Source organism: Apodemus sylvaticus, chromosome 6, assembly GCF_947179515.1.
Source record: "Apodemus sylvaticus chromosome 6, mApoSyl1.1, whole genome shotgun sequence".
In the NCBI taxonomy this organism is placed as follows: domain Eukaryota; kingdom Metazoa; phylum Chordata; class Mammalia; order Rodentia; family Muridae; genus Apodemus; species Apodemus sylvaticus.
In genome coordinates this window covers 3,614,447-3,640,020 of record NC_067477.1, presented here as the reverse complement: position 1 = coordinate 3,640,020, position 25,574 = coordinate 3,614,447, and the positions used below count along the sequence as shown (strand labels likewise).

The following is a 25,574-nucleotide window of genomic DNA, read 5'->3' as shown; positions in this document are numbered from 1 at the left end:
GGCTCAGAGGTGAGGTTGTATGTACCTGAGCTACACCACTGTTGAGTGTTTGTGCAGGACACCTTGTCAGGCTCAAGCTGAGTGAGGGCTTGTGCTATCAGCACTGTCAAGGTCACTGAACAGTGGCTTAGTCTCAGGACTGCACTTAATAATGTATGGACAGGGTGTTAACAACAGGAGTGGTATAAGGTAGAAGAATAGGTGTTCATTTAGAGAAGAGAAGCCACGTGATAGAATAACCTGTGTTTACATGGTTGAAAACTGTTATGGGGATGATGTCAGTTGTTTTGTTCCTGAGAACAGAACTTGGCCCCTAGGTCAAGTTGATCACCTCATCTCAAGTTGAAAAAAATAATAAAGTAAACGAAGATGACGCAGGCAGTGTGTAATGTGTGAGGAGACCAATGGTGAATACTTGGGAGACATCAGTAATTATGTGGCACATAGATTAAGGCCACACAGGTGAGAAGCTCAGGCAGAAACTGGGAGTGACTGTAAATCAAGGAAAGAACCTGGGGTGATGGAGTTCTGGTGACCCTGGCATACAGACACCATGTGTGAGGTGAACACCATTGGAGGCTCTGGGAAACAGAGGGTAAGCAGTTGATTAGGGGATGGAGATGTGGGGCTGATCCGGAAGATGTGTGATGCTGTGATTTAAAATTAGGATAGTCCCCATCCTCCATCTCCTTGCTCCCCTCTTCCCCCCTCTCTTTCTGATCCCAGGCTGGTGTCTAACTCTGTATGTAGCTAAGGATGACCTCAGCATTTCGACCGCCTGCCTGCACCTACTAAGTATCGTGACTACAAGCTTGGTCCATTGGGCCTGCAGTGCTGGGGTTGAACCCAGAAGCTGGGACATGGTAGGCAAGTACTCTAGCACCTAACCTATATTCTCAGCCCAATGGGTACTTTAAAAACAATCTTTTCCCTTTGGTCATCAGAGACCTTCGAAGTCATATAACCAGAGAAAGCATGGGCTGTCGAAACAAATGCCCGGGACTGTTTAGTCAGTGAGGGGGTGTTTTTCTTGGAGAAGTCAACTGTGGATGTTGCATTTGTGAGGTAGTTTTCTGTCACTTCTCTCTTTTAAACCAAACAGATGGGGCAGATTCATCCTCTTATGTTTTATTTTCATAAATATTTTCTAAATCATTTCATTAGCTCCAAGTAAGGAAGAAGCAGGATCAAATAAACAACCGACTTCATGTTGATGGGTGGTGTACTGGGGAAGTGCATACAGTTCTGCTCTAAAGTGAAGCGTTCTGCCTGTAACTCCCCGTGTCTATATTAATCTGAACATGTGCTCCTCCTGGTGCTTCTTCCACTGGCCTACCCTCTGTGGATCATTCTAGTATATATGAAACCCTTCTATATATGAAACCACTTACCTCTTCCCAAGAAAGAATCCTGGTTTCTGCCATTCTCTGGCCATCCCAGTAGGTATGAGTGATATCCGCATATCGGCATAATATACAGCTAGATGCTTTTGCCAAAGTATGAACTCCAACCTGGGGTTCCCCACTGCCTTTTTGGTGTTGTTAAATTCACATATGTTAAGATTTCTTTTCGTATTGTGGGGCTCTGTGGGTTTGAAAAACTCATTCTGCGAGTGCATATGTAAATTACAGACACATGCAGGACAATTCCTCTACCCTGAAAGACCTCTGTGCTTAGCGTTTTACATACCAGCTCTTTCTCTCCCTGAGCTTATAGCCCCCCACTCATCTTTTTATGTCTCTATAATTTTGCCTTTTCTTTTTTCTTTATTCTATATTCTTTGTTTACATTCCAAATGATTTCCTCTTTCCCAGTTCTCCCCTCCCCAAATGTCCCATAAGCCTTCTTTTCTCCATCTATTCTCCAATCACCTCCCTCCTTTTTCTCTGTCTTGGTACTCCCCTAAAATGCTAGATCAAGCCTTTTCAGGATCAGGGCCCTCTCCTAACTTCTTCATGGGAGTCCTTTGTTATGCTAATTGTGTCTTGGGTGTTCAGAGCTTCTGGGAAAATTAATATCCACTTACCAGAGATTGCATTCCATGTGTATTCTTTTGTGATTGGGTTATCTCACTTAGGATGATATTTTCCAGTTCCAATCATTTGCCTAAAAATTTCAGGGATTCATTGTTTTTAATTGCTGAGTAGTATTCCATTGTGTAAATATACCACATTTTCTGTATCCATTCTGTCCCTCCATTGAGGGACATCTGGGTTCTATCCAGCTTCTGGCTATTATAAATAAGGCTGCTGTGAACATAATGGAGCATGTGTCCTTACTGCATGCCAGGGAATCCTCTGGGTATATGCCCAGGAGAGGTATAGCAAGGTTCTCCAGAAGTGTCATGTCCAGTTTTCTGAGGAACCACCAGACTGATTTCCATAGTGGTTGTAAATCTTAAAATCCCACCATCAGTGGAAGAGTGTTCCTCTTTCACCACATCCTCGCCAACACCTGCTGTCTCCTGAGTTTTTAACCTTAGCCATTCTGACTGGTGTGAGGTGAAATTTCAAGGTTGTTTTGATTTGCATTTCCCTAATAACTAATGATGTTGAGCATTTCTTAAGGTGCTTCTCAGTCATCTGAATTTCTTCAGGTGAAAATTCTTTGTTTAGATCTGCACCCCATTTTTAATAGGGTTATTTGGTTCCCTGGGGTCTAACTTCTTGAGTTCTTTGTATATATTGGATATTAGCCCTCGATCAGATGTAGGGTTGGTGAAGATCTTTTCCCAATTTGTTGGTTGCCGTTTTGTCCTTTTGACAGTGTCCTTTGCCTTACAGAAACTTTGTAATTTTATGAGGTCCCATTTGTCAATTCTTGATCTTAGAGCATAAGCTATTGGTGTTCTGTTCAGGAACTTATCCCCTGTGCCCATGTTCTCAAGGGTTTTCCCCAGTTTCTTTTGTACTAGTTTCAGTGTGTCTGGTTTTACTTGACAAGGTCATTGATCCACTTGGAATTGAGTTTAGTACAAGAAGATAAGAATGGATCAACTGGCATTCTTCTGCATGCTGACCTCCAGTTGAACCAGCACCATTTGTTGAAAAGGCTATCTTTTTTTCCACTGGAGGTTTTCTGCTACTTTGTTGAAGATCAAGTGACCATAGGTATGTGGATTCATTTCTGGGTCTTCAATTCTATTCCATTGGTCCACCTGCCTGTCACTGTGCCAATACCATGCAGTTTTTAACCCTATTGCTCTGTAGTATTGCTTGAGGTCTGGTATACTGATTCCTCCAGCAGTTCTTTTACTGTTGAGAATAGTTTTAGCTATCCTGGGTTTTTTGTTATTCCAGATGAATTTGAAAATTGCTTTTTGTAACTCTGTGAAGAACTGAGTTGGGATTTTGATGGGGATTGCGTTGAATCTGTAGATTGCTTTTGGCAAGATGGCCATTTTAACTATATTAATCCTGCCAATCCATGAGCATGGAAGATTTTTCCATTTTCTGAGGTCTTCTTCCATTTCCTTCTTCAGAGACCTGAAGTTTTTGTCATACAAATCTTTCACTTGTTTGTTGAGAGTCACACCTAGATACTTTATATTGTTTGTGGCTATTGTGAAGGGTGTTATTTCCCTAACTTCTTTCTCAGCCTGCTTATCCTTTGAGTAAAGGAAGGCAACTGATTTGCTTGAATTGATTTTATAACCAACCACTTTGTTGAAGTTGTTTATCAGCTGTAGGAGTTCTCTGGTGGAGGTTTTTTGGGTCACTTAAGTATACTATCATATCATCTGCAAATAGTGGTAATTTGACTTCATCCTTTCCAATTTGTATCCCTTTAAACTTCTTATGTTGTCTAATTTCTCTAGGTAGAACTTCAAGTACTATATTGAAAAGATATGGAGAGAGAGGGCAGCCTCGTCTAGTCCCTGATTTTAGTGGGATTGATTCAAGTTTCTCTCCATTTAGTTTGATGTTTGCTACTGGTTTGCTGTATATTGCTTTAACTATGTTTAGGTATGGGCCTTAAATTCCTGTTCTTTCCAAGACTTGAAGCATGAAAGGATGCTGAATTTTGTCAAATGCTTTTTCAGCATCGAATGAGATGATCATATGGTTTTTTTCTTTGAGTTTGTTTATGTAGTGGATTGCATTGATGGATTTCCTTATATTGAACCATCCCTGCATCCCTGGTATGAAGCCTACTTGATCATGGTGGATGATCATTTTGATGTGTTCTTGGATTCGGTTGGCAAGAATTTTATTGAGTATTTTTGCATCAATATTCATAAGGGAAATTGGTCTGAAGTTCTCTTTCTTTGTTGGATCTTTGTGTGGTTTTGGTATCAGCATAATTGTGGCTTCGTAGAAGGAATTGGGTAGTGTTCCTTCTGTTTATTTTGTGGAATAGTTTGAAGAGTATTAGTGTTAGGTCTTCTTTGAAGGTCTGATAGAATTCTGCACTAAAACCATCTGGTCCTGTGCTTTTCTTGGTTGGGAGACTTTCTATGACCCCTTTTATTTATTTAGGGGTTATGGGACTGTTTAGATGATCTATTTGATCCTGATTTAATTTTGGTGTTTGATATCTGTCTAGGAAACTGTCCATTTCCTCCAGATTTTCCAGTTGTGTTGAGTATGGGCTTTTGAAGTAAGATCTGATGATTATTTTTTTAATTTCCTCAGTTTCTGTTGTTATATGTCCCTTTTCATTTCTAATTTTGTTAATCTGAAGACTATCTCTGTGCCCTTTGGTTAGTCTCTCTAAGGGTTTATCTATCTTGTTGATTTTCTCAAAGAACCAGCTCCTGGTTTTGTTGATTCTTTGCATGGTTCTCTTTGTTTCTACTTGATTTCAGCCCTGAGTTTGATGATTTCCTGCTTTCTACTCCTCTTGGGTGAATTAGCTTCTTTTCATTCCAGGGCTTTCAGGTGTGTCATTAAGCTGCTAGTGTATGCTCTCTCCATTTTCTTTTTGGAGGCACTCAGGGCTATGAGTTTTCCTCTTAGCACTGCTTTCATTGTGTCCCATAGATTTGGGTATGTTGTGCCTTCATTTTCATTAAATTCTAAATAGTCTTTGATTTCTTTCTTTATTTCTTCCTTCACCAAGGTATCATTGAGTAGAGTATTGTTCAGTTTTCATGTGTATGTGGACTTTCTGTTGTTTTTGTTGCTATGGAAGACCACTTTTACTCCATAGTGATCTGATAGGAGGCATGGGATTAGTTCGATCTTCTTACATTTGTTGAGGTCTGTCTTGTCACCAATTATATGATCAATTTTGGAGAAGGTACCATGAGGTGCTGAGAAAAAGGTATATTCTTTTGCTTTAGCATGAAATGTTATATATATATATATATATATATATATATATATATATATATATATATATGTTAAATCTAATTGGTCCAAAGCTCCAATTAGTTTCATTGTGTCCCTGTTCAGTTTCTGTTTTCCTGATCGGTACATTGAGGATAGTGCAGTGTTGAAGTCACCTACAATTATTGTGTTAGGTGCAATGTGTGCTTTGATCTTTAGTAAAGTTTCTTTTATGAATGAGGGTGCCCTTGCATTTGGAGCATAGATGTTCGGGATTGAGAATTCTTCTTGGTGTATTTTTCCTTTGACCAGCAAGAAGTGTCCCTCAGTGTCTCTTTTGATGACTTTAGGTTGAAAGTCAATTTTATCTGATATTAGAATGGCTACTCCAACTTGTTTCCTGAGACCATTTGCTTGTAAAATTGTCTTCCAGCCTTTTGCTCTAAGGTAGTGTTTGTCTTTGACACTGAGGTGTGTTTCCTATATGCAGCAAAATGTAGGGTCCTGTTTACGTATCCAGTCTGTTAGTCTATGTCTTTTTATTGGAGAATTGAGTCCATTGATGTTAAGAGATATTAAGGAATAGTGATTATTACTTCCTGTCATTTTTGATGTTTTTTTTTTTATATTTGATTGGTTATCCTCTTTTGGGTTTGATGAAAGAAGGTTACTATCTTGCTTTTTCCAGGGTGAAGTTTCCCTCCTTGTATTGGTGTTTTCCTCCTATTATCCTTTGTAGGGCTGGGTTTGTGGATAGATATTGGGTAAACTTGGTTTTGTCATGGAATATCTTGGTTTCTCCATCTATGGTGACTGAGAGTTTTGCTTGGTATAGCAGTTTTGGTTGGCATTTGTGTTTTCTTAGAGTCTGCATGAGATCTGTCCAGGATCTTCTAGCTTTCATAGTCTCTGGTGAGAAGTCTGGTGTGATTCTGATAGGTCTTCTTTTACATGTTACTTGGCCTTTTTCTCTTACTGCCTTTAATATTCTTTCTTTGTTTAGTACATTTGGGGTTTTGATTATTATGTGATGGGAGGTATTTCTGTTCTGGTCCAGTCTGTTTGGAGTTCTGTAGGCTTCTTGTATATTCATGGGCATCTCTCTCTTTAGGTTAGGGAAGTTTTCTTCCATAATTTTATTGATGATATTTGCTGGCCCTTTAAGTTGTAAATCTTCACTCTCATCTATGCCTCTAATCCTTAGGTTTGGCCTTCTCATTGTGTCCTGGATTTCCTGGGTGTTTTGGGTTACAAGCTTTTTGCATTTTACATTTTCTTTGACTGTTGAGTCCATGGTTTCTATCGTATCTTCGGCATCTGAGATTCTTTCTTCCATCTCTTGTATTCTGTTGTTGATAGTTGCATCTAGGGCCCCTGATTTCTTCCCAAGGTTTTCTATCTCCAAAGTTGTCTCCCTTTGGGATTTCTTAGTTGTTTCTACTTCTGTTTTTAGATCCTGAATGGTTTTGCTCAGCTCCTTCACTTGCTTGTTTGTGTTTTCCTGTAATTCTTTAAGCGATTTTTGTGTTTCCTCTTTCATTACTTCAGCCTGTTGACCAATGTTCTCCTGTATTTCTTTAAGTGATTTTTGCATTTCCTCCTTATTGGCTTCTATCTTTTGACCTGTAATCTCCTGAATTTTTTTCAATTATTTTTGTGTTTCCCTTGTAACATCTTCTAACTTTTGATCCATTTTCTCCTGAATTTCTTTAAGAGATTTATTTATGTCCTTCATGTGTTCTTGTAATAGCATCATGACCAGTGATTTTAAATCCAAATCTTGCTTTTCTGGTGTGTTGGGATATCCAGGACATGCTGTTAATGGAGAATTGGGTTCAGATACTGCAATATTGCCTTGATTTCTGTTAGTAATGTTCCTATGTTTGCCTTTTGCCATCTAGTTCTCACTGGTGTTAGTTGGTCTTGTTGTCAATGCTGGACTCACCAGTGCATGCGCCATGGCCCAGTCTGTTCCTGATCCAGAGGCTGAGACCGGAAGGCTCCTGCCAGAGACCTCTGGACTGGATCCTCCACTCTACAGGGCCAGACTCACCAGTGCAGGCTGCCTCCTCCCAGCAGGCCTCGGGTGCACAGCTGGCCTTCTGCACTCTAGTTTTGCCTTTTCAACAGTTGTCAGACTGACTTTTTTTCCTTCCACTTACAGTGGGACTCTAGTATGGCTTTTCTTCCCACTGCTGTGACAACTGCTCCTTGAGCTCATTGGCCACATGTCTGTCCACATGGACACAAGGTGCTTACTCAGAACCACAAGGCAGCAGTAGCCTCTGGCTGGTTATCCAAGAGACCACAGAATGCTGTTCTGATTGCCAGGCAAACAGGTTTATTTTCCTTCAGTAAAGTATACATTATATCTGCTGAGGTTTGTCAGCAGGAAGCTGGCTAGCTGGAGACTCCCCTACATGAGCCATGTGGGTCAGGAAAACCAGCCTGAGCAAAGCTCCCTCTGTGGATTTTCTCTTAACTTTCATGGAACCCAACATGCTAGGTAACTTTCCAGTTCTGAGGCAATCTCCATCTAAGCCTCCTTGTTTCCTCATGCCTGTGGGATGATGGGGAAATGGCGGGATTTGAAGTGGCTGGACACACTGTCCATGCGGAAGCCTCTCGAGGTGAAGCAGAGGGAAGAGGAGAGCGTGCTGCCATCAGTACATCATAGGGTCAAGGATGCATGTCCTGCTGGCACTTGGTCCTGAGGAAAGGTTTTCCCCCTTAGATGAAGAACAATACATCCTATGTTACCTACAAGTTGCAAGTGCACTAATTTATCTTTATTAGCTGAGTAGGATTTTTGTGAACTGCACTTCATGCCCGGGGGGGGGGGGGGCTGGGGATGGAGGACTTGCAGGGACAAGTGCTTGGTGTTCACCAGGACTGCTGTTTGCTTTTGGGAAGAAGTTCCCTCTGGTGAGACTTAGTCATCCTGTCAACAGTTCCCATGTGTCCTGTCCACTGCTTGTGGTATGACCCTTCACCCTCAGTGTGCGTCCTTCTCTCTGCTTTCTTCATGATCTGACGTGCTCAGTGTGGTCTCCATCTTCCCTCTGCTGTTCATTTTATCTTTTCTTAGAACATGGCTGTTTCCCCTCCAGCATGAGCACTTTTACCATCAATGAGATGAAGAGAATGTGGGTGAGGAGCCGGGAAGTTAAAGTGGAAGACTCAGATGGGGAGACCCAAAAGGCAATCCTGGGGGTGAAGCTGGAGAGAGAGGGCCAAACACCCCACACCAAACACTGGGGACATGGGAGCATGGGGCGCCTCCTCGAGGCATGTGAGGCCTTTACGGAATGATAATTCGAGGAATTATTCACGTCTCACTTGTTCAGCTGCTGTCCATTGAGCATGGGGCCATGTGGAGAAGGTGAAGTGTAGTTTCCACGGAGCACCTTAGACATCTGAATGAGTGTGTCCCCGAGGCAAGCTGAAGTACTGAGAGTATTAATCATTCCCTCAGAGGGAAATGCACCCCTGCCCACCCACGCCCGCATCACAGTGTGCAACAAAGTGAGATTTGTAAAGTGTGCTCAAGCTCCAGGCAATGAAAGCCCTCAATGCCTTCATTAGGTCTTCCCCACTAATTGATGATGTACAAATGCCATCTCGTCTACAGGGAACACGGTTTCACCTGTCTTTTTGCTTGCAGGGAGAATGTCCTCATACAGCCATTGTGTCATGTTCTTTATCTTCTTCCTGTAATTCTTTAAGGGATTTTTGTTTGTTTGTTTGTTTCTTCTTTAAGGTTAAGTCTTTCTTGAAGCCCTCTATCAGCATCATGAGATAGGATTTTAAATCCAACTCTTGCTTTTCCAGTGTGTTGGGGTATCCGGGACTTGCTGTGGTGGGAAAACTGGGTTCTGATGTTGCCATGTGGCTTTGGTTTCCATTGGTAGTTCTTGCGTTTGCAAGAATCTGGTTATCTTTCACCATCTGGTAACCTTTCACCATCTGGTTATCTCTGGTGCTAGTTGGTATTGTTGTCTCTGGCTAGAGTTTGTTCCTCCTGTGGGCCTGTAAGCCTGTGTCCTTACTCCTCTGAGCTCAAAAGTGAAAGCATTGCTGGGAGATCTCTCTCTCTCTCTCCTGGCGGGCTATGCACAGAAGGTTGTCATTCTTTATCTTCTTAAAGAACATTCTCTCCACCTGTTGAGGATATAGCCCAGGACTAGAGTACTTGCCTGTCATACACAAAGCCCTAGGTTTAATCCCCAGCACTAAAAAGAGAGAAAAAAAACTTAACTTTAAAAATAATAGTTAGACTAGGGGGTTGGCAGTTGGCAGATTGCTTGTTTAGAATGCACAAACCCTTGGGATCAGTTCTTAGCCCTTCATCAGTAGGCACTGTGGTGTACACCTACAGTCTCAGCAATGTGGGAGGATCAGAAGTTTAAGATCATCCTCAGCTATATAGTGAATTCACAGCTATCCTTGGCTACACAGTATCCTGTCTCAAAATAAAAACAAATGTGCTTTCCTTAGGCCATGATGCAAAGTACTTGTTCAAAGCCTGAACGTCTCTTAGATGACTGTGTTCTTGTAGAGCTGCTGTTGAAGAACATGCTCCCGTTATGTACAGCGTTTTGGTTCAGAGGAAAGAATCGGGTCACTGGTCCTGCTCTCTAAGCAAACATGTGAGCATTACTTCCATGACTCACCCACAGCTCTTTACTGTGTGGTCCAGAGGCTGTGTTCCATGGTCTACGCTGCCTGTTGCAGTCCGGACATTCCACCCTTTCTTTAGTGTCGGGTCAGCAGAACCTACAAGACAGGAGAATGAGCTAGTGAAGACTAGGAAGAAGGGAGAGGTTTGAGAGTTCTGCTTGGACCTTTGTGCTATTCTGGTCTTGTGTTTTGTTAGGATTTTAAGCTGGTTCTGTGTAACACTGATTAATCGCTCTACTATAACTCCTAGAAGGAAGAAATGGGACCAGACACTGAGCTCCAGACTGGCCTGAAGTGGAGCACAGGCATTCTTGGCAGGCCTGCCGACTGAGGGGCAGCCCACAGCAGCAGCAGCCTGTGCCTGGAGCTGCCTGTGGGGGCTGCCATGATGCTTTTATTCCTTGTTTGCTCCTCTGCCTTTACCTTCTTTAGAATCTTTACCCTCCAGCTCTGGCATTCTATCTTATCTCTGAAAACATTGCTGATCCTCTCGGGTTGCTCCACCCATGCTTGCAGGCCTGATGTCATTTCCTGTATCCCACTTTCCTCCACATCTCAGATCAAGCTGGCTGCTCCTTCAGCTTCACTAGAGCACTCATAAGCTCTGTATCCATCACTCTGCTTCCCTCCCTGTCCTCTGACAGCACGTGTGTTTTGGTCAGTCAAGGTCACAGCAAGGTTAAGTCCTTGACTCTTTCTTCTTCATTATTCACTCTAGCTCAGAGAGTCCTTTCCTCTCAGACTTGTATCCTGGTTATCAGATAAATGCACCTGATGTCTCAGTCAGGGTTTCTATTGCTCTGACAAAACACCATGACCAAAAATCAAGTTGGGGAGGAAAGGGCTTATTTGGGTTACACTTCCACATTGCTGTTCATCACCAAAGGAAGTAGGGCAGGAACCTAGAAGCCGAGGCTGATGCAGAGGCCACGGAGAGTGTTGCGTACTGGCTTGCTTCCCTTGGCTTGCTCAGTCTGCTTTCTTATAGAACTCAGGACCACCAGCCCTACCCCACTGAACACTAGTTGAGAAAATACCTTACAGCTGGATTTTGTGGGGGTGTTTCCTCAACTGAGGCTTCTTCCTCTCTGATGATTATAGCTTGTGACAAATTGACACAAAACCAGCTAGTACACCCAGTTAAAAACTTGTGGCAATGCCACCTGTACCTGTGCAGTACACCCAAAGCCCTCTGTGGTGCTGTCTCCTGCACCCTGTAGCAGTGGGGGCTATTTGTGGTTAGTTTGCCCTGTCTGGATGTCTTTGTTACAGAAATTTTTCTTCATCTTATAATTCTCTTAACTGTAGCTGCCCCTCCATATTTCCCTGCTTTATTTTTAATCCCAGTCCACTGTGGAGCCCTCAGTTTCTTCCTGATTGGTATTCCCCAGCCTGCAGTGCTAGGGTTTCTATAGTATGCCTGTCTGCTGTTGTGAGAATCCCCTGCTCAGTGATGAATAAGCACAGAACAGTCCAGGCATCAAAGCTACCACCTAGTGTTCTGGGTTGTGAGGGAGAGAGACGACTCAGTTGAAAGCACTTGCCTTGCAAGCACAAAGACCTGCATAAGGCCTTGAGTTCAATCCCCAGAACCTGTGTAAAAACAACAGCACAAAACAATTTCCCTCTACCTGGGTGTGGTCAAGTGTGCTTCTGGTTCTAGTGATGAAGAGGCAGAAGCTGGTAATACCTGGGGCTCGCTGCTCAGCTAACCTCACTTACCTAGTGAGACTCCATCTCAAAGAAAATGTGGAATGTACTTGAGAAAGGACAGCAGAGGTTAATCTCTAGCAGCCACACTTACAATTAAATGTGTGCATACATTCACATGTATGAGCTTATGAACTCACCACACATGTGTGTATGCACTCACACATATGAGCATGTGAGCACTCTGGCAGCCACACTCACATACACATGTGTGTATGTACTCACACATATAAGCATGTGAGCACACATGACACACATGCATATATACTCACACATATGAGCATGTGAATACACACACACTACAAATTTGTACATGCACTTAAACATATGAGCATGTGAGCACTCTGGCAGACACAAATTCACACAGATGATGCATTCACACATATAAGCATGTAGACACACACATGTGTGCATGCACCCTCGCATATGAGTATGTGAGTACACACAATGCACATGTGTGCATGCACTCACACATATGAGCATGTGAGCAGACAAACCACACACATGAGGCATTCTTTTGGACTTAGGTTGGCTGAGAACAGAGTGTTCTAGGCTGACCTTACCTGGGGGTTTCTCTCATCCTCCTCTGGGGACCAGTGAACCAGAAAGGGATGTCCTTCATGTGATGTTGCAGAGAGGAAGGAGCAAAGGTAGAAGCAGGAATATCTATACCTTCCAAATGTGTGTTTTAGTTTAGGATTTTTTGACTGGTATTAACTCTAGAAGGCCATGAATATCCCTGTGTCTTTTATCTCTTGTACAAAATAGATGACTTTGGAAATGCAGAGGTGTCCACTATGCAGAATTAGATGTCATAACATTAGAGAAAGAACACATGAGAACGGATCTTCAGAGAGAATTATGCATGCACATAGATGGCAAAGTGAGAATGCATCCTGGCAGCTCTGAGTGTGGTATTAAGATGCACCAAGAGGTGTTAAAATACAGCCTGTGTGGGAGCTTCATTCTGCCAGAGGTGCCCTGTGGACTCATTTAGTTCTCTCTCTGTCTCTCTCTGTCTCTCTCTGTCTCTCTCTGTCTCTCTCTCTCTCTCTCTCTCTTTCTTCTTCTTCTTCTTCTTCTTCTTCTTCTTCTTCTTCTTCTTCTTCTTCTTCTTCTTCTTCTTCTTCTTCTTCTTCTTCTTCTTCTTCTTCTTCTTCTTCTTCTTCTTTGTAATGATGATTCAGATTCACAGCTAGTGGTCCAAGAGAAATGCCCCTGAATATGTGTTGAACACAGTTCCACAGGTGTCTGAGTTTATGAGATGTTATGACTTACTTAAGTCTTTCCCTGGCCTTCTTTCAGCGAGTGTGCAGGGGAGAGGGAGGGGTATTCAGCTTTTATCAAACCTAGAAGCCTAGAGGTCAAGGCTTATTTACACTATTGGCAATACAGCATTTTGGGTATATCTTTCTCTGATCCTGTTACGGTATCATGGGATGTTTTTATGAAGGTTTTTTCCTAAGGACAAAGTCAGAGCTATCCTCAGCCTCTCACAGTCAAGACAGATGACTGCAGCATAATTTAATGCAGTTTCTTCAAGAGGAAACAGATAAAGTAGATGATTTTCATATGAAGAAATAATGTTTAGGAAGTGATTAACATCTATTGTCTCCAAGCCCGGATCCAGAGCTCATCTCCTGGAAAAGTAGCATCTACAAGACCAATGTACTGGGGGACATAATGGGTGGAAGTCACAGATGCAGGATGGGATAGGAAGGGAGAGAGGCAGGATGGTACAGGGGAGGAAGACTTGTCTTTTTCTGGGAATAGGTTGAGAACTTCCAGGAAATCAGGTGTCACCTTTTATTTCTCCTCTCATATTCTGGTGTTACTGCCCTTGGTGGCTGGTGGATGTCTTCAGTATTGAGGGTAGAGGGAAGAGGGGCGTCTTAGGCACTGATCTATTGCTGGGAAGAGATACCATAACCGAAACAACGCTTATAAAGGAAAGCATTTAATTGGAGCTTGCTTACTGTTTCAGAGGTTTAGTTCATTATCATGGAGGGCACACACACATGTTGCTGGAGCAGTAGGTGAGAGCTGCATTCTAATTCATAGGCAGAAAGAGAGAGAGAAAGAGAGAGAGAGAGAGAGAGAGAGAGAGAGAGAGAGAGAGAGAGAGAGAGATTTTGCTTGAGTTTTTGAGCTTTCAGAAGCCCATGACACATTTCCTCCAACAAGGCCACACCTTCTAATCCTTCTACTCCTGTCAGATAGTGCCACTTGCTGGTGACTAAACATTTGAATATATGAGCCAATGGGCGCCATTCTTATTCAACCACCAGAATGGGTTGGGGGCTAGTCCCTACTAGTGAAACTAGGACGAAGTGTGGTAACTTTGGATGAAACATGCAGTATCTGACCCCAGCAGCAGAAGAGACATCTGCAGGCCCAGCCAAGAGTTGACATTTTCTGCAGATGTAGCCTTCAGATCCAAGGCAATTATTACCATTGCTTTACTTTGGTCTGTTTCTTTTTAAAATTATACTTTATGTATATGGCTGTCCTCTCTGAATGCATATATGTACACCATACCAGTGTCTCCTGCTGCAGAGCCCAGAAAAGGCACTTGATCACTTGAAACTGGAGTTACTGAAGGTAATGAGCTGCCTGGTAGGGACTGGGAATTGAACCTGGGTCCTCTGAAAGAGCAGACAGTGCTCTTAACTATTGAGCATCCACCATAGCTGTATTTTGTTTCTTTTTGAGATGGGGTCTTGATTCATGCCATACATTAACCTGGAAATCACTTTGTAGCTTAGCCTAGCCTCCAGTTGATGACCGCACTGCTGACCTCATTCTCCTGAGTTGGGCTTATAGGTGAACACTGTGACTTCTAACTGTTCAAAGGAGTAAGTCAGGGGAACATTCACCATTATGTTGGGATCAAATTGAAGGTGGTGTTGGTGTCCAGCTCCTTGGATGCCTCTTGGCACATGATGTCCTGTTGGTCAACCTGGAAATTCAGAGCTCTATTTTGTTGGCAGCTTAGTTCTCTGAGCCTGGCCAGCAACCTTACCTGGGATTCAGCCACTTTTGAGAAGAATGGCCCTAGTGTCCTCTGGCTTGGAAGCCCAGGCCTCTAGGCTGTGCATACCTGCCCATTTGGGTCCTTGTTGGGGCTTGGCTGCATAGACAAAAAGGTCAGCATAGGTGGTCAACCAACCATCAGTTGATTGACTTTGCTGACTCTGCCTCTTGGCTTTTTCTCAAATGGCCAATTCTCTCCTTTACCAGTTCAGAATGACCCTCAAGAACAACTTCATACTCCTCAGAATGAAAGTTATCACTTACTGTCCTTTCAAATGCCTCCTAGGGTTCTAGCTGTCTGGAGGCCAGCGTCATGCTGGCCTGGCATGTCATTTCATCCTGGAGGCAGGAAGATTTGGGGTAGGGAGTGATAGGCACCATTCTTGAGCTCCACCATGGCCCATCTTGTGTGTATGCTTGCTTCACTCAGTGGCAAGTAGAGTCAGGGAACATCCCTTGATTGTGCAAGGGGAAGTTGCACCTGTTCATCAGGGCCCTTTAGCCAATAGGAAAGAGGCGGGGGTACAGGAGGTGTAAGGATGGGAAATCTTGTGGACACTTGTCATCTGCTGTCTGTTCTGAGCTTCTGTGTGCAGGAATGGGTAAGGCTATTCCAGTAGCTGTATGACCTTTACGTAAAGAAGTGTGGTAGGTAGTAAGCACTGTTTCCGCATGTCTCTCTGCCCTGCCAGTCCAGGAGTGATGGCCAAGCATGGCCAAGGAGCCACCAGGCTGATGCTGGGTGTGGCCTCCCCTTCTCTTTTGGAATTGCAGTCACAGATTTCGTCTTGGGTGAAAAGAGCTGATATTCTGACTCATAAGCATGAAGATTTCTGAGCACAGTGTGGCAGGGGCAGCTGAGCTTCTGAACTTTTGATCTCACTTCCCAGGATCTTACTGCACAAACAAGAGCTTGTAATATATATATACACTTCTGTCTCTGCCTGGAGGTCCCGCCTGACTTAACGCATAGGAATTTTGTTCTGATAGGAACATTTGCAAGAGGATGTCTAGGTGTGAGGACTCTGAGGGCTCTTGGACCTAGCAGTCTGAGCCTCTTATCCTGTGATGCTGAAGTGAGGAGTGGTTACACCTAGGCCAGTTCCTGCTCGAGGCTTGCTGGAGCACTCTTCTCAGCTCCTGTGGGTATGAGGCCTGGACTCTTCGTATCTGAGAAAGGTGCCAGAGGGTGAGGGTGCTCACAGCAGATGCAAAGCTGGCATGTGGGTCCAAGCCACTCCCTTCCTGTCTCAGAATGTTAAGGTGAGGCAATTCTAAAAGAACAATTCTCTCATCTTATTTTTGATGTTTGTGCAGCTCCTAGCACAGAGGCTACTTAGTACCATCCCTGGAACTAGGAAGGAGTGGCTTTGATGGGCATCAAGATTTACCAGCCTTGTTGCAGTGACTATCCCTCAGGGATCTCTGTTTCTAAAAGGTGCAGGGCATGGACAGAAAGAAGGCTTGCACTGTTTTAACTGTATTCTGTCAGACTGTGAAGTCTGTGTGTGTTTCTTGCAAAAGGCTGAGCAGTATTGTCACATGTGACTGAGGAATCATAATGTTCCCCATCCCTTCAGCAGAAGAGGGAGCATAGGATTTCCTACCAGACCTACTAGACACAGCATTATCAGGGATGCTACCCTGCCAAGGCAGATCCTCCTCCTCCTCCTCCTCCTCCTCCTCCTCCTCCTCCTCCTCTTCCTCCTCCTTCTCCTCCTCTTAACTCCCTTCATGAGGTTTCATGTAACTCATTCTGACCTTAAACTCTCTAAATACCTGAGGATATCCAGGAATTTATGATCCTCCTTCTGCCAACTCCCAAGATCTTGGATTACAGGCATGTGCCACTAACCTGCCCACTGTTATATAGTACTGGGTATTGAACCTAGGACTTCACTAAGCAAACGATCTACTGACTGAGATAGACCCCCAGCCTGAAGGTCTCAGAAGCCTGGGGTCTCAGAGCTAAGCCTCAGGAAATAGCATTCAGTAATAGATACCACAATGTGAGTGAGTCAGGGTACACAGGTTTCTTCTTGTTGGCTCATGCCATCAAATGCATCAAATATAGGTTCCTATCAGGTGGACTTCACGGGGCTTCTGTAAATGTTTAACACATAATTCAGAATATCTCCTATGTCCCTATGTGTCTTAGTTACTTCTCTCTTGCTTTGATAAAACACCATGACCTAGATAAGTTAGAAGCTGTTTAATAGGGCTTAAAATTTCAGAGGGTTGGAGTCTATGGAGCAAAAGCTTGGTGTCAGGAACAGCTGAGAGCATATAACTTGATCTATAGACAGGAGGGGGGAGGAATGGGAGGGGGAGGGAGAGGGGAGGGGAAGAGGGGAGGGGATGGGGAAAAGGAGGGGAGGAGAGGGTAGAATGAGGGGAAGGGGGAAGATAGGGGAAGGGGGAGGGGAAGGGAGGACGGGGGAGAGGAGGGGAAGGAGGAAGATAGGGGAAGGGGGAGGGGAAGGGAGGATGGGGGAGAGGAGGGGAAGGGAGAGGAAGGGGGAGGGGAAAGAGCACTAGCTTACATAATGGCTAGAGACTTTTGAAACCTCAAAGCTCAAAGCCTACCCCAGTCCAATGACACACCTTCTCCAACAAGCCCACACATTCTAATCTTTCCCAAATAGTTCTATCAACTGGAGGCCAAATGGTCAAACATATGCGCCTATGAGGGCCATTCTCATTCAAACTAGCACATTGTGAAATAGAATCCTTAGCCATAGCCTCCCCCTGTTTTCAAAGGTGTTCCCTCCGTCCCTCTCTTGCTTGGCTGGGATGGTCAAGTCCTAGCTTCTGTGTTTTGGAAGAGCTATCTTCTCAAAGGGAAAAGTTGTAGTCAAAATGGAAGAGGCATGGTCTTCTATCCAGGGTTTCTATTGCATTCCCAGTACTAACATCCTGAGACTCTGGGGTCCAGGACAGAAAGACATGCCTCCCTGTACTCTTGTGAGCTATGCTGCCCTGGGGGAGGCCCTGGGACCCAGCAGATGGTAGGACCACTAAGTTTCTGATTGTCTTTAACTAGACCTATCTTTTCCATGCATGTCTAACAGCAAAGGGTTGTTGCGGATAATGAAAGACTTTTGCTAAAGTTAAGAACCATCACGGTTCGGAACCAGGGGCTTTGGCTGCTTGTCTCTTTACCTGACAAGTGACTGTCTTGGGCGGCACCCATTCACTCTGAGGGCTGATGCTTCAGGTCCTGACCACTAGGGGACAAGAACATCCTTACCCAGGAAGAGTTCTCTGTCTAGAGAATACAACACTTGGGGCTTCTGCATAACACTTGGTTTTAGAGAAGTTGGGAAGAATGGGAATGTGAAAGGGGCCTGAGCTGAGAATTTACTCAGTAGAATGGCAAGGGGATTTGTGGACTGATTCTGGACACTCAGAGTGATTGAGAATTGCTCGGTTTATCACACCAGTGTCCAGTTAGAAGTGACATGCCACCATAGGAGAGGATCCCTGACGCTTAGGACCCAGCAGTTCTGGAGTAGCCTGGAATGCAGACTTCCATGTGGGCTGCCCTTCTGAATAGCTACAGCTCAGTTCAGATCTTCCTGTGTAAGGTGCACATTAGCATAGCTTTTAAATGGCTTCTGCTTAAAAGCCAAGAAAGCAGCTCCTGAAAAGGTAGAGTGGTCCAGGCTAATAGGAATAAACAAAACACACTCCAGATTGATATCAAATACCAAAAGATCAGACAAACTAGTCCTCATCCCAAAGATGGACACCTATCTTAGGGTCCCCTGAGTTAAAGCCAGCGGGATTTTATAATCAGTGGATTTTCAACCCTTTGTGCTTCTTCAGAATCAGCTTTGAATAGTGCTTCACACTGGCTGCATTGAGCAGAGGCTCAGTTAAGAGGCTGGGAGAAGGGCTTAACCTCACCACACGCCTGTCTGCTGATGGAGTCTGGAGTCTCCACCTTCCCTATGGCCCACACTGCTCCTGCTGGGTAAGGGGCAGCTCAGAGGATCAAGCTGCAGAGAGGAAGGTGGAGGCACTGCCTTGGAGAAATCAGAAGAGGAAACTGATGGAAGATGGATATATGAGAGTGCTTTGCTATGTGTGGATAGCTACCATGGGGAAAACAGCAATAATACTCATTATTAACTCATGCTACACGATCCACACACCAGATGGGGTTTGCTAAGTTTTATTTGGCTACAATACTAAATGATCTCAAAGAATTATCAGCTCCCAGTTATGAAAATTTGCTAAGAGTGCTCTGGGATTCTAAGAATCCCTAGCTGCTCCGTAGGAGACCCGGAGCATCCGTTCTGCTCATGTGACATGCCTGAGCAGGAAAAATATTTTATTATTTTTGTGAGATAATTCAGTTTTATACTGATATATTTCTAATGCTCTCAGGTGAAAGGAAAAGCTACCACGTTCAGATTGTGGGTTTCCATGAATCTCAGAGCCTTTGCCAATGTAGCGAGCAGGAAGGTTCGGTTCCCTCTCCACAGGGGGAGCATCTCTGGCTATGAGGTCATTTCTCTCTGCCAAGGTTACTTTTGAGACCTAGAATTGGACAGGAGCTGTGCATGTGAGTACTGCACTGCTAAGTGCGGCTCTGGTGGATCTGGGTGAGGACCAAGAAGTAGTAAGGGCCAGGTATCCTGTCATCTAGGGAGGCTGTGACTTTTTACTTACTGTTTTACCACAAGGTAAAAGAAATTAGAATAGCTATACTGGTCTGGCTATTTGAAGAAGAAACAGGTCAATTTTCCTTTTGAGAACAACAAATGTAGCAGGAAGATGACTAAGAATGGCTTTGTATTCTGAGAAGACAACAGTAAAGCTAACAAGATCAGAATGCATATGTCCACATGTGTAGATACACGTACATGCATAAATCTACACATGGATTAGTGTACATATATGCATACATGCAGGTGTGCACTTATATGCATGTGCATATGTGTTTGTGTACGTGTGTATATGCACATAGGTTTGCATGTGCATGTGAGTAAAATGTGTGCATATATATGTGTAAGTTCCTGTGCATGTGTGTGTAGACATATCTATATCACCATGTATACACGAGCAGATGTGCATGTATGTGCACATGCATGTAAATGTATAGCTAAGAATATAAATGCATATATATTTATATAATTGTCCATGTGTGAGTGTCCATCCATGCATACAATATTCATTTCATACAATAAACATATATGTGTATACTAATATATGCCCACATGTACTCATGTATACTCAAACACATGCATTCATTTGAGTGTGTGCATATGTATACATGTACATGTATGTATGCATGTGTGGTACATACATATATTTGTGTGCATGTTTTTAGTGTATGCTGCAGTGTGGGAGCTGGGTGGCTATAACAAGTAGGAAAATTAAAGGTATTTCTGTTTGTTTGGGGTGTGTGTGTGTGTGTGTGTTCAGAGCTGACAATAGAATCTGAAAAAAAATAGCTTCACCATCAAGCTACATCTGCAGTCCAAGGAACTGCAGTTTCAAATGCAGGGTAGTAGAGTGTGGAGATGACTCATGTGGGTGTTCCTTGTGGATCAGTTGCTCTCCTCAGGCTAATGTTTGGCTTTAGGTGTAGATCATATGTGAGCTGCTGGCTGGTGGGCTGAGTTCTGCCTCTGGCCACAGTAAGCCTGGACCAGGTTGTGGGAAACACTTTGGAGGAGCTAAGTCTCAGACTCTGGTGGTGGGGGGCAGGGACCAGCATCTGCTGCCTCTCTTTCCTCTGGATGACTTACCATGATAATCATTGTCCTTAGGTTTCTGATATTTACAACCAAATGTGTATTTTGTTGATTTTAGAGCACATAAATTTGCACATAAATTAAATTAGCCTCCTGACTGGTGGCCTGAGATAAGCACCCTCCACAGCTCTGGGAATGTGTTGCTTGAACTCTTGCTGCTCTGTTTCCTTCCTCAAGGTCTTTCTGAAACATAAGCTCATCGGACTCCAAGAATGACCAGAGCTGTGCAGAGGCTAGGGCCAGAGCTGTCTTAGTGTAGCTAGAGTTGCTTTGCTGTAGCCAGGGCTCCCTTACTGTGGCCAGGGCTCCTTGCTGTAGCTAGAACTACAGGAACATGTGATGCACATTCTGTTATCTCAGTTCTGGCTATCTAGTGTGATTCAGGCAGAAGCAGGAAGCCATGCAGAGACTTTCTTCCTATGCTTTTTTTGAGAGGGTTCTGGCATCTGCCATCTCACGTGACCAACACAGCTACTGCCTGAGCTGTGTGTGTGTGTGTGTGTGTGTGTGTGTGCGCGCGCGCGCAGTTGTGCCTGAAACCCTGCCTTTTTCTAGGCCTTCCTTTAGGCACTTGATGAGAACTGAGATGGTGCTCAGTAGAGTTGCATACCCACTGCCAAGCCAGGGGGTGGGGCAGAGGCACAGTACTACCCCAGCCTGTCTGCCAGCTTAAGGTGCCCTTTCCCCTTTGCATCCTGGGAGGAGAGATGCACTGGGAAGCTGGGAGCCTCCCATGGCTCATTCCTTCTGGACTGCAGTGAGGGAAGACTGGAGGTCAGATAGGAACAGCCCAGAAACTGTCAAACTCTTCTTAATTTTACTGCTCTCAGTGCTAGGATCAGAGATGCCACATGACCACCATAGGTCACTGCTTTTTGTGGGAGCCAGCATGCAGCCTAAGCCTACAGCTTTGAGTTCTCAACTGCTGTGCTCTGTGCCCTAAAAAGACTCGTTGCCACAGCTACCCTTTCTTCAAACCCTGCTTAACTTCAGTGCCATGGATGAAGGAATGACCCTGGGCTAGATGAGGCTCCAGGTGGAGGTGGGGGATGACACAGATGAGGAAAGGTTGCTTCAGGGGTAAAGTGGCCAACATTGGTATGCTAAAAATATGCTTAAGAGGAGGAGATACCGCTTTCCATTATATTATATTATTATTTTGAAGAAATGGGATCTCTTAGGGTAGAGACGGCTGTGATTGACTTGCTAGTGTCAATGGGTAGTTTGCACAGGGTTGAATGGATCTTGGAAACAGCTCACCTAGGTGTGCACTTAGAGATCTCTTAGGACAAGACACCTAAGCAAAGGTCCCTGCAAGCAGTGGCTTTCTCCTCTGTCGTGGGGCAATCACAAGATTGAAAGGGGGGCACTGGCTCATGTGAATGGTGGACTTGTGTCTCCTTTGTACTGATTGATGCTGTCACAGCCTCTGCTGAGCCTGGTGTTGTGTCATGCTCAGCCTGTGCTTGCTGACTGCCATTAATTGCTGCAGCTATAAGGATTTGTGAAGGAATTAATGGTTCAGTTCCTTTGTAATGAATAATTTTTCTCTTAATTTATAAGTTGCCTTGCACTCATTCACTTATTCAGACACAAGGGCAGCTGAAGGGCAGCTGCAGAAGAATGGGAAGAAGGTAAAAGGAGACCCCGGGACTAATCCCTGAGAGGGTGATGCAGTCTGTAGTTGATGATCATCGTGCATTGTAGCAGGTCCCACATGATGTGTGACAGAACTCACTGACCTGGCCTGTGTGGAGGACTTCATGGGGGACTTTTTGAGTGGGTCTTGGTAGAAGCATAGGAGTTTGGCCATTGGGGCAATGGGGATTAAGGCATTAGGCTTTGTGTGTATGTTCTGACATGCATGTTCAGAGCACACCCGGCTTTTGTTGGATCCTAACACGTCACTGGTACCGGTGTGAATATAGCATTGTGCCTGAGTAGGGAGGCCTCTCTCATGTCTCCCCGATCGTGCCTGCTCTCTCCATCTCTTCCCTGTGTTCAAGGTGGCTACAGATTACATCCAGCTGCCCTTGAGTACCTTTGCATTGGTTGCCTGTTTCACAAGAGGCTATCAGGGTCTGTTTCCACCACGGAAAGAGGCTAGCCCCCTTTGTGTCTTTAGGTGAAGTCTCTTCTGAATGCCTCTGGTCTTCTGCCACTCACCATGCCTCTGTTTCTCTTTGCATGTCCTCTTCTTTGTCATTGTCCACAAGGCCATTCCCCTTACAGAGCCCTTCCTGTAGCACACAACCAGTCTCCATGGAGTCATGGGGGACAGACGTCAGAATCTCAGAATCCCTCCTAGTGTGCACAGTTGGATTAGGTCCAGAGGTCTGGCCCATTTCTAGTGTTGTGTACACTTCTGTCCATGCTGCTGCTGTGAGCTCAGCCTCAAGACTCTCTGACTTTCCTGGGTGGGCAGTTTAGCAGTGCTGTGAGGCTAGAGGGGGCATATCTGCATAAATGGCAGTGCCAAGGACATGAAGACACAGGACATGCCACCAATCCTTCTGATGGGCAGGTTGTCCAGATCATACAGGGGTCTGTCATGAAGAAGCAGATCCAAGGAATCTGCATGGGTTGGGGGAGGTCTGCAAGCCTCAGAGGCCATTGGTTTCTCTGACACTGACTTCTCTTCTGCCTTTTTTTTTTTTAATCTAGGCTGCTTGTTTGAGGATGGCTTGTGTGGACCACTGGAGACCTGTGTGAATGGTGAGTACTGATTCTGCATGGGGCACTGCTGAAGTTTGGATCTGTTTTTTCTTCTAGATTAGAGGGTGGCTTCCACACCTCGGTGGCTTCGTGTTCTGAGAAGAGAGGCAGAGCTTTTTGGCCTTTGCATGCTAGGGATGGAGAGAGGGTTCTTACACACAGATGTCTGTCTGAATGCCTGTCAGCCTCAGTCCCTGTGTATAGAGTTGTTCTTCAGGAGGAAGCGGCACTGTTGGTGATGGACTCTGGTGGTAAGAAAGAGAGGATGGAAGTGGGTCTAATGTGCTGGCGTTCCTCAGCACACTACTTGCCCTCCTACCCCCAACCTGTGCTTGATGCCTGCACATTTTCTGTGTTCATGGCTTCTTGTTGATCACACAGGAAGTCCTTCCTAGAGCTAGCTCCTTGAAGTGTTGGGTAACTAGCGGTCAACAGAGAGGGAAGTAGCCAAAGATTTCTCAAATGAAGAAAACTACTTTGTGTTGTTTAATGGGTGTCAAGTTCTGGGCAGATTGCTGTTTGAACTAGAGGAGAGGTGGAGATAATGCTGGAAGGTCACAGTTGTGTGTTTCAGAGTGAGATTGGGTATGTAGTAGCCCTCTGAAACCCAAGGCAGGTTGGCGAAGCACACTCTTTCTTCTTAGCTTACTGCCTGTCTTTAGCTTATAAATGGGGAAGGGAAGCCTCTTTCTGCTACTGCTGCTGATTCTGAGCTAGCACAGGTGCCCCTTGTACTCTCAACTGGCCCTGCATAGTCATGGGTGCCCTGTGGGATACTTAATTTGCAGAGAAGGAACCAGACTAGGGGACAGGTCCAGGGCAAGCCCCTCCTTGAGTGTAGGTGTCAAGCTTTGTCTGTGTAGAGACACTGAACCAAGTGCTTCAGGGCCATGCAGAGGACCAGCTCTGTGGCCTAGATCAGGAATCTCAGTTGGGGAGAACTCTGTGTGTCTGAGCTGGCAAGGGCCAGCAGGGAAGGACAAGAGCTGGCCTTGGGAAAGAAGGAGAACAGAATGCCAACTGTCCCAAGCCCTGCTTGGTGCTTGCTTTGTGCAGAAAGATTTCTGTGATGGGTCAGGTCAGGACCATGTGGCTTGGCTTGCAGGACCTTGACACCCTGAGCTGGACTTTGTGCTGCTTTGGGAGGGTAGCATTAAGTAGATTATCTTAAAAGTATGTTCTCAGCCTGGAACCACTAAGCTCTGATGATGAAGGACCCTGTGTGTGTGTGTGTGTGTGTGTCTGTGTGTCTATGTGTGTTTGTGTGTGTGTGTTTGAGAGAGTGTGTGTCTGTGTGTGTGTGAGTGTGTGTGTGTGTGAGTGTGTGAGTGTGTGTGTGTCTGTGTGTGTGTCTGTGTGTGTGTTTGTGTGTGTGTGTTTGAGAGAGTGTGTGTCTGTGTGTGTGTGAGTGTGTGTGTGAGTGTGTGAGTGTGTGTGTGTCTGTGTGTGTGTGTCTGTGTGTGTGTGTATCTGTGTGTGTGCCTGTGTCTGTGTGTGTGTATCTGTGTGTGTCTCTGTGTGTGTGCCTGTGTCTGTGTCTGTGTGTGTCTGTGTGTGTGTGTGCGCGCGTGTGTGTTCTGTCTAACCAGAGACAGCACTAACGAGAGCAGACACAACTGTCTCCCTTCCTTTAGCAGAAAGCAAGTCTGGAAGTGGGCCAGAATCATTCTTTGGTTTATTTTCTTCCCTAACTCCAACTTGCCTTCCTAACCTTCAGTGATAGATACATTATTAAGATAATAGCCTTCTATTCTTTGGGAAAGAAAAGCAATTTAAATGTAAATATAGATTCAGGTCTTGGTGTATGGGAACAGACAGTATTTGATACCTTTTTTCTAGTGCCACTAGGTCTGGGAAATGGCAAGGCAGGCTGCCCAAGTGCTGCAGGCCCGGTGTTTGCTGTGGCTGATGGGAGTCACAAGAAACATAACATCCTGCTGCTGCTGGCCTGGATTTACTGTTGTCATGGTGACTGTATAATTCATCCTGCTAGCTGGTAGAGCAGCGAGGTGTGGCCAGTCTCAGTGAAGATGGACAGGTGGCCATGGGGCAGGGTGTGGTATGGAGTCCAGGACCCCTGTATTCATACGTGGGGTCTCTTTCATTCACTCCTCCCTTTCTTGGGATGAGGCAGGCGTGTATAATCTTATTAGCTCATTTTTTTTAAAGCGTATAGTATTTTTTAAATAAAACAAAAAAATGTGAAGTACTCAGATGGAATGAGATAATTTATAAAGAATATGAGAAGTTAAACGTAGTCAATTTATACCTGCTATTAAAAAAGAAGAAGAAAAGCGAAGGAAACTGAAAGGGCTAGGAACACAGCTCAGAAGCCAAGACCTGCTTTAGAAGTGCAAGGCCCTGGGTTTGATTTTCAGTACTACAAAAACAAACAAATAAA

The 25,574-nt window shown here is 44.6% G+C and overlaps 1 protein-coding gene across 1 annotated transcript in view; it reads left to right on the top strand.

Annotated features, from left to right (window-relative positions):
- Ptprn2 (protein tyrosine phosphatase receptor type N2) overlaps nucleotides 1–25,574 on the top strand; it is a 756,234-nt gene that overhangs the window by 58,542 nt on the left and 672,118 nt on the right. The window contains exon 2 of the mRNA XM_052184845.1: nucleotides 23,123–23,173. Coding sequence (XP_052040805.1) covers nucleotides 23,123–23,173 — 51 coding nt within the window. The remainder of the gene's footprint in view (nucleotides 1–23,122; nucleotides 23,174–25,574) is intronic.